Genomic DNA, 9,236 nt, shown 5'->3' on the forward strand with positions numbered 1-9,236 from the left:
TTCAAAGACAACCTGAGACTCAGCTGTAACTTGGCAGAGTCAGGCTGCAGACAAAAATGATTCTGCCTTTTCCTTCTTTAAACGTTATCTTTTATGTTCTTTTATCTTACCTTTTCCCAATCATTCATATTTTGGAGGAAAATAGAGAATATGGAAAAAGACCACAGGACAGGGTTTTGGACTTTTCATGCTAACAGGCTATTTTCCCAAGAAAAAAATTGAAGTTAAGTACACAGCAAATTACAGAGTATCCTACAAAAATAGCCAGTAGCGGTACTGATGTTTGAGACTGAAAAAATGACAATATATTCAGGGCACGTTTGAACAGTTTATAAAAAGGATAAGGTTCTTCTTTGATTCTGTCCATTATTGATCTGAAAATGACAATGCAGTTCACTGGCATCTTGCTGAACTGAGACATTGTAAAGTACAGTGGTATCAGTAGAATACAACAAAAAATTGTAAGTGGTTCCCTTCAAGTTAGCTAGTCCAGCAGAATTTTGTTATCCTCAAATATTTGTGACTTGTAAATGAGAATGTCAATTCATAGACTATGAAACAAAAAATCGTTCAATGAGACCTTGGACAAAAATGTAGCCCCTTCTACACTACTTCTACTGTGCCAATTTTAAATTGCTTCATATAATTAGGTTTTAATACAGTTGAAAATAAAAATAAATGATAATAATAAAAAAACGCAGCTACAAGGAATTTAACATATGTAACAAATAAGTAACTTTGCATTAGATTTGGGGGATCTGGCAGACTGCCATTCACCACAAAGTCTTGGAACAAGATAAAGTCATCCATATACTTAACAGATGTTAAAGAAAACAAAAATTAAAAAGTGCTATTACTAAAAAATTCTTATGGTGAATTCAGATTTGGCTCCATGTTCATAACACAACTGACTTGACAAATAAAAAGGATTCAGGTAAATAAAACACATAATAGAATGGCCACACATGGTGTGGGATCTCATAAACTACTGCAAATATTTGTACTGTTCTAAAACTAAGCTTGTTTAAAAATTAACTATGTATTCGCTGCTTCTATCCAGTTTTCCTGAAAACAACTAAAATTCAGTTTAAACCATGGTAAAATATCTTGATGTTTATACATTTTTCTCAACTGTGGAAGTACCAAGCACAGAGTTCTGTACTACAATAATTTATTTCCTACTTACAATTTAGACAATTCTTGACAAGACAGTACAGTACAATAATTCTTCTGATAATAAAAAGTTATACGGGTTCTATTTTGGTTCTTTGCTGAAATGGTTTCCTTATATTGGATTTCTTGATGTAATTTTCCTTGGTAGATGTGGAATGTAGTTCACCTGCAAAAAAACCCCCTCCATCTAATTGATAGCTCCAGTATTGAAGGAAGCTTGTGCAACCTTTGAGTTTGTTTTCTTGTTCAAAGCTGTACAGATGAAGTCTCCCGCTTCCATCACTGTATAAAGATTTACTCCCTAAAAGAGAGGTGAAAAACATTAAGAATAAATGCATATGTTGAAAATGCTTAAACTCCACCTTTTTTTGGCACCTGGGTTTAATTCTTTCAAATAAAGGTCCTGATTCGTGTCATAGGTCAGTAATAGAGATCAGTAGAGTTACACTAATGTAGACAATAGTCACAGCTTCCAGTTGTTTGGAAGGCTCTACCATTTTTAGGGTGATGTCTTATCCTAACAATAGTGGACTGAATGCTCCAGTAATATGTTTAAATCTCAAAAGGATCTGGAATAAAAAACTGTAATAACAAGTATAAGAAGTTGGAAGAATAATAGAGTGTCTACATATGTGCTCTACTTATTTATCAACCAGCACTGAGAAACTTCATGCTTATGAGTATCCTATTTGCAGCTCAGGAGAATGGAGGAAATACACTTGCATTGGTGGTTCAGTGAAAAATGGGATCCTCCATTCAGTTGAGTAAATATAATCTCCTTCTTGAAGAGTTTCCTTTCAATGCAAAATTACAATATACATTGCTAGCACAACTGAGCAAAAAACTGCAAGCTCCTCGTTTTGTTCATGTTAAAAAAAATGTTCCTTGAGCAACTGCTTTTTGAACTAGGATGAGATACATGAGATCGTTACTGCTTGATTGCTAAAATGGAATCAGATCACTGACTAAAGGGGAAAAAAAGCCTTCCTTATTAGTCTTCTGGATTACTCATGGATAGTAAGAGTTTGAGAGTTAGATCATATAAGTGATGTAAGTACTCGCTCTGAAGATTGGAATTTAGAAGCCAGTGAAGTTCCTGCAGAAGGGATGTGAAAGGGGACTTTGAACTACCAATACACTGAGCAGTAATATAAAATGGGGTGAAGTGTGTCACTCAACACTAAGCAGTACAAGATGCTTTGCACCACACTTTCACAATACCTAAGAGTTTATGCACTGAAGTTCAGACCAAGACCTGATTTAAATGCTTAATTCTTTAACTGGATCTAGTACTTATTTCCATGTCCTACAGTAAATTAGCCCTTTTCATTCTTGGAATTGGCTAAACATTATAATGAGAATAGAAATTACTCCATGGAAATGTAATCAAAAACATTTAAAATTTAAAATTAAGAAATGCTTTGAGTCAGCTTTATTATACAGCACCATCGAAAACATTGTTCAAAGACATTCTTTTATAATTTCCATTTTAATACAGTTATAACAAGGGTGATTTCGGTTAATTCTGTTTATCCTTTATTGGTAATTACTTAGGCTTAGTTTGCAGAGAGCTATTGCACATAATGAAATCTAAAAAATTCTTAGAGCATCTGTGCTTTTTTACTAGAGAAAAATGAGAAACATACTACCATCAACATAATTGGAAGTTAGATTATGGAAGATGGCAAAATAAAACCCCTAAACTACACAAAATTAACATTTTCAGCACTGTAACACTGTATAATGTGGTATGTGTTGATAAGAAGCATATGTTCATAGTTCATATTCATTACATGGAACACAAGCATCTCTGCCATTTTGTTTTCTTATGCAGCTGTCGAGAACCAAAGAGGAATACCCTGAGGGCACAACACCCAACATTGACAGGCATGACTCACAGATGGGGATGGGAAAAAGACAGTGACAGGTATTTGTAATATTGTGAGTCAAAACAATGTCTTCAGATAGACCTCAGAAATGTATTTAAGTGCACTTGCTAACCACTCTATATATCCAAAATTTTTCCTTGACACCAAGAAATGAACCATGAAGCACAAAGAGAAGTATCTGCAAACTTGGGTAAGTGCCTCAAGTCAGAAAAGCTTCTGCCAGAGGGCAAGGTCCTCTAACTCCCATTGACTTCAATTAATCAGTTCTCATTCAACATTCATGAATACCAAGTCTATTATCTCTCTGAACTTCAGTTTTGGTGTCAGTAATGCAAGGCTAACGGTACTCAGTTGCTTCTCAGAAAGGCTTATTGTTTGCCAAGCACTTTGAAGGCTTCATAAAGACAAGTACTATTACTGTAATTACATAGGAACCATGTAGAAACTGTTTTTATAGAAAGTGCATGTCCCTACAAAGTTTCATAAGCATTAATGATCTGTGGCATAATTATCCATCCATTACCATGGTACAACCAATAAATCTCTTTGTAGATGGGCTCTGCTAGAGAATTATTTCACATTTAGACAGCTAGAGATTCATTTCATGTGCCACTTCTTGGTTACATGTTCTGAAGAACAGCACAGAACAAGCATTAATTATTATTTTGATGTATCTAGTCAATCTGTACTCAATAATGTATGCTTAAATACTGTCCATGCTTTGCTTGACACTTTAAGTGACTTCAGTCAACAAAATGAAAGCTTCAGTGCATAGCTGAGAGAAACATGAGAAAGTATTCCTTGCAAATGAACAGCATCAGCAATTAAAATTTCATTTGGTGTCATTACACAGAGAGACATAGCAATAGATTTTTGCAATAATGATTTTACAGAATTGGCCATGGTTCCAAAAACAACCAACACTGCAAAGACCAAAGCTCAAATATTAAGGTAATAATGTTGAGGCTCTGTGTCTCTCATCCAGTAAACCATTCGTTTCTTAATGGGTCAGAAAAGGGTCAAGAAGCAAAGACTTGTGTTTTGCTGCTGCACAAACTAAAATTAAATAAATATTTTTTAAAAAATGAAACAAACAAACAAAAGGAGAAATAAATATTTGATGGTAAGATACTAATCTCCATGGGATTTGGTATCAATCTTGTTTTGGACACAAGTTCATTAAAAGATTAGTAAATCTTATCAAGAAACCTGGAACAAGGTATATTTCATTTCAGCAGGTTATTTTTATTTAACTGATTACTTTTGCTACGAGTCACTTAGAAAAGTCAGTGGGTATTTTGCCCAAGGAAAGACTACACTGAAAGCCTAGGTTTAAGGTGCACAGCAATGTGAAGTGCATTATTTCATAGAATCATAAAATGTTCTGGGTTGGAAGGAACATTAAAGATCATTGAGTTCCATCCCCCCTGCATGGGCACTGACACCTTCCACCAGGCCAGGTGGTTCAAAGCCCCATCCAACCTGGCCTTGAACACTTCCAGGGAGGGGGCAGCCACAACTTTCCTGGGCAACCTGTTCCAGAGTCTTACCACCCTCACAGTAAAGAATTTCTTTCTAACTGATTTATTCCTAATCTAAATCTACTGTCTTTCAGCTTAAAACCATTATGGCTCCTCCTGTTACTACAATGACCTTGTAAAAAGCCCCTCTCCAGGTTTCCTGTAGGCCCCCTTCAGTACTCTTCTTTATTACAAAGAACTGTGCTGTTTGAAAATAATAAATACCTTCTTCATAAAAAATAAAAAAAAATTTAAAAAGCGACCCCAAAGCACAAATAAACAGCACAAAACAGAGTCCACTTATATAACAGACACTTAAATTAAACCTTTTCTAAACAGGTATCTGACATCTACCCCAAACTCCCTAAGAACAATATGAAAGAGATAAACATTGAACTCAAGGTACTGAATATGCCTTAACAGCCCTCAGGGGATGTACAGTTCAGAAACAAGTTCCATGGTCTCCTTATGTCAAAGAACATTGTTGGCGTGCATGTCACACTGAACTGCAACCAACAGACAATTAATAAGTTCCCCAACAACACAGATCACTCTATATCAGACATCAGGCTTTTAAATTTCCTTCTGCAGTGGTTTAAATACAAGTCACACATGTTGCAGCTTTTGCAGCTCTTTCTATGTTCTCCTTTGAGCGTGATTCTAAAAGTCCACATCTACATTAAAGGTAAAGTCTTTGTATTGCTTGAGTTCACACAAACGCATTAAGCCCTGTTTCCATAACAATTACCAACAGGAAGACCAAAGAGCACATTCTCTGGAGAATGCAGCATTACTTGGTTCCCAGGAATACAGATTAATTAGCATGCCAACCAAGACAGTGGTACCAACTGTGTGCTCTTGAGGTGTGGATGCTCACTTGTAATATTCATTAAAGTGCATTTTTAGTGCAGATGAGCTGTTTTGCCCTCTTCTCCAAGAACAGGGCTGGAAATAAGGCTGTGAAGCCTGCTAGCCAGTAACAGATTTTGTACAACTTTGAAATACATTAAGTGGATGCCTGAGAAACAGCAATATCTCGTGCTTGGGCTCCAAACACCACCATTTTTTTCTACTTTGAAGCCAGAAAAATTGGCAAGCACTATGAACCAAATCCAAAGCTCTGTGAAAAAATCTGAGGTTTGCTCAGTCCTGTGGAGCTGAGCAGCCTTCTGGGGAAATGTCTACAGTAGGGATTTTTTGGTGGTTACTGAGGCAAAGCAATGACTGGAAGCAGCTGATACTGAGCTTCTCATAGCTCCAGGTTGGGAGAGCGGTTTATTCAAATTCCTGTCATATACGCACACCAGTTCTAACTTTAAATTGCTAATAAAGTCATGATCATTCATGTTCTTTGCAAAGCCATATTAAAGCACTGAGTTTGCAAAAACTACTATTTGCTCTGAATATCTTACTGTACAGCACAAGTAATTGTCAGGTATGTAATATACGTTTTCTAGAAAAATATTTTCCTTAAAGTCTTGATTAGAAAATAGAATATCTTACTGTATTGATCCCCAGGCCATTAAGCATGTAGATCACATCCTCTGTGGCTACATTTCCAGTAGCACCTTTTGCATAGGGACAACCACCCAGTCCTGCAACTGATGAATCCACTACAGTAACTCCCATCTGGAAGATAACAACACAGAAATGCAACATCAGCACAGAGTATTATTTGTAATTATTCATAAATAATAGGCTATAATTATTAGCTACCATGGATAAAATACACATTTCTCCACAAATGGATATGTTTCTCAGAGGAAATTCCTTAAAACAGTGTTGGTCCTGACATCTTTATAAGGTATGACTCTTCAAACACAGGATGTAGAACAGAGGTCCATTACATGGGATTTTGGCAGATAAGATGACTGCCAGTTTAGAGCCAGAATTTTTACGCCTTTTCCCTCTTGTATTCCAAGAGATTTTTGGTACATCTATCCTCTAAAATATGTTTTGTATTAATGGCTGTTCTTTTACTAAGAACTTTCCTCCTAGCATTTTCTCTTTTAATTTTCTTTTCTTTTTTCTTTATTAGAGATCCTGAAACTACCATGTAAGTATTTTTTTCTGTTCTTGTTCAAGAGGAAGACTACAAGGTCTTTTTATAATGTAACCAATAATGAAATGTTGGCAGATATGTTTAAATAAAAACTTAAAGAACTTTATTCAAGTTAGTCTGACCCATTGTTTATTGCATTCACCAGTCTAAAAGAAAACACAACCTCTTTTGGTGCTTCTTCTGTTCATGACCAGCGTCCAGCGAAGACTCCCTCTATCCATCACCATTGATCCCTAGGCCCGTGCATTCCTGACCCTACAACTCTGCCCTCAGCTCCTGTCTGCTCTGCCGCTCTCTCCAGCAGCTCCAGGACATTTGGGAACTGCTCACAGCTCAGGAGATGCCATGATAGTTGTTGGGGATGGGGGGTAGGTAAGAGGGCTTTGCACATTCCTGCACATACTTGTATATATTTGTACATATTTTCTTTTATCATTACTATTTAATTAAAGCTGCCTAGTTTAGTTTTCAATCCAGAAAGTCTCTCTCCTTATTCTCTTTCTCCTTTCGCTACCTGGGTGTGAGAGAGAGGGGATACAGAGCATTGCTGTCAATGGTTTAATGGCTGATGCTGAGTTAAACTGTGACAGCCTTACAGGTTGTTTGAAGTGCCATCATTTCTGGAAGGCAGTAACAAAGAGTAATCCCATGAAGGGTTGTCCCAGGTCCTATTCTCAGACAGATAATATCATCTTGAGCTAGGTAGCTGCTCAAAGCCTGTAATAAAGACCTCAAAGGAGCTGTGCTGCGTAATCTTGACAGGCAAGACAGTACTGTTTAATATTCCTCACACAACAAGTCTCTCTGAGAAGGGATATTGGACTTTCAAGTACTCTAATCCGTGAATTACGGAGTGAATCACCAAAGTACAAGTTTCACATTTCAGTCACTTGTCACACAACGTTGTTTGTGTAACCCATTGGTCAGAAAATGTGTTATTCAACACATCTGTGTGCAATACACTCAGGGTATGTGTTTATGATAGCTTTCAACTGGAAATTCTCTTTTTGCACTAGCTGCTAAGATTCATACATTTACTCTGGAAGTCATTGCTTCAAACTCCACAGAGGCAGCTGTTGGGCTTTTAAGTGACCTGAAGAAACATACCTAAGGCCTCTTAATGAAAAGATGCACGGCATGGTGAAGGTCTGGGGAAAAGAAAAGGCAGACTAATATGTCAAGTGCTGATATGATACAAGCCTGTGTTCCACTGCCATGCCTGCTCTTTTACAGTGATTTTAAGATTTCCGTTAAAAAATACTGTTTCAGAGATGAAACAGTAGAATGATGGAATCATAGAATGGTTTGGGTTGGAAGGGAACTTAAAGATTTTTTATTTCCAACGCCCCTGCATGGGAGGACATCTGTCCCTCATGGAGTTTCTCAGCAACTGTCAGATTATGTCATAACTGCTACAGCATTCCCCTAGATGCACTTATTTTCAGTAACTTTTACATGGGGATAAAAGCTATGGGCAAATAATGGGCTGTTAAATTCCCAAGGAAGATCAACACACTCAGAAACAGCATTAGTAGCATATAAGCTGTCACTTTCTAACTCCAGTGAATTACCTCATTAAATGCTTGTCCCTGTGCAAAAATGGGACAAATATAATCTAAATTGTATCTGGTGACAATTAAAGTGGTATCTGAAAACAGCCAGAGACTTTTGCAAGTTCAAACATGGAAGAACTTTCTCCTGTAGGATGCCAACTATATTACTACTAGTAGCCTGTTGCAACACTTCACAGGGCTCTCCCTGTGTGAAAAAGAAGCAAGGTGCTGCCAGCACTAAAAGGGTGTATCTTTTAAAGTCATTGGATATATTATTTTCTTGATGTTCTTGTATAAACACTTGTAATGCAACCATAATTCTGCATTTGCACTGCAAGTCTCATAACACTGGGGTATATATTGCTTATTATTGTTTGTTGAAAGTATTTATGTATACATGGAAGGGCATGAGATACCTCGGCAACATAAAGGTAAAGTGAAATACACATCTTGTCTAAGTACATTCTGGTTTATTCTCAGGTAGCCTCATCTGAGTTAATTCCAAAGACCTCTCTGGAAGCTGGAGTGACCTCAGTCATTTTAGTCCACCATACATGCAAAAGCATAAAAATAATGCCTTTTGCTGGATACGCAGTGAGAGCAGTAACCTCCAGATGGACAGTGATAATTGTTCTGTCTTCTAAACCATCAACTACTCCAGCTAAACAGAAAAAGGAGATGGTCTGATGACAGACATATTACATATTGGTAATAATATGTAATGTGATATGTAATGTTGCATATTGGTAACAATCCTTGTTACAGAAGCTTTCATCCTGGTACAGGACACTTAAACCATTACTTCCCAGAAACAGTGCATAAACATGTTTATGTCTCTATAACAGTACCTGCATTAAGATGGATTTGCCATTTTAACATTCAGCCAGTTGTAGACAAGGTCTTGACAAAGTGTATATAATACATCAGCTCTGACTGACCTCCAAATCTGACATGCCCTCAAATCAATGAGCAGGTGTCTCTGTCTTTAAGTCCTTTAAGGTTCTCTTCACAACACTTCTGATAAGATGTCTACTGCAAC

At 36.9% G+C, this 9,236-nt stretch overlaps 1 protein-coding gene across 1 annotated transcript in view; it reads right to left on the minus strand.

The window, feature by feature from the left end:
- Nucleotides 1-1,157: 1,157 nt before the first annotated feature.
- The window catches only part of HMGCLL1 (3-hydroxymethyl-3-methylglutaryl-CoA lyase-like 1), a 58,410-nt gene continuing 50,331 nt past the window's right edge, over nucleotides 1,158-9,236 (minus strand). The window contains exons 8-9 of the mRNA XM_009999270.1: nucleotides 6,086-6,211; nucleotides 1,158-1,474 (exon numbers count right to left, since the gene is read on the minus strand). Of these exons, the coding sequence (XP_009997572.1) occupies nucleotides 1,361-1,474; nucleotides 6,086-6,211 (240 nt within the window). The 3' untranslated portion in view covers nucleotides 1,158-1,360. The remainder of the gene's footprint in view (nucleotides 1,475-6,085; nucleotides 6,212-9,236) is intronic.

The sequence above is a fragment of the Chaetura pelagica genome, unplaced genomic scaffold (genome assembly GCF_000747805.2).
Source record: "Chaetura pelagica isolate M959 unplaced genomic scaffold, ChaPel_1.0 scaffold90, whole genome shotgun sequence".
NCBI classification, from domain to species: Eukaryota; Metazoa; Chordata; class Aves; order Apodiformes; family Apodidae; genus Chaetura; species Chaetura pelagica.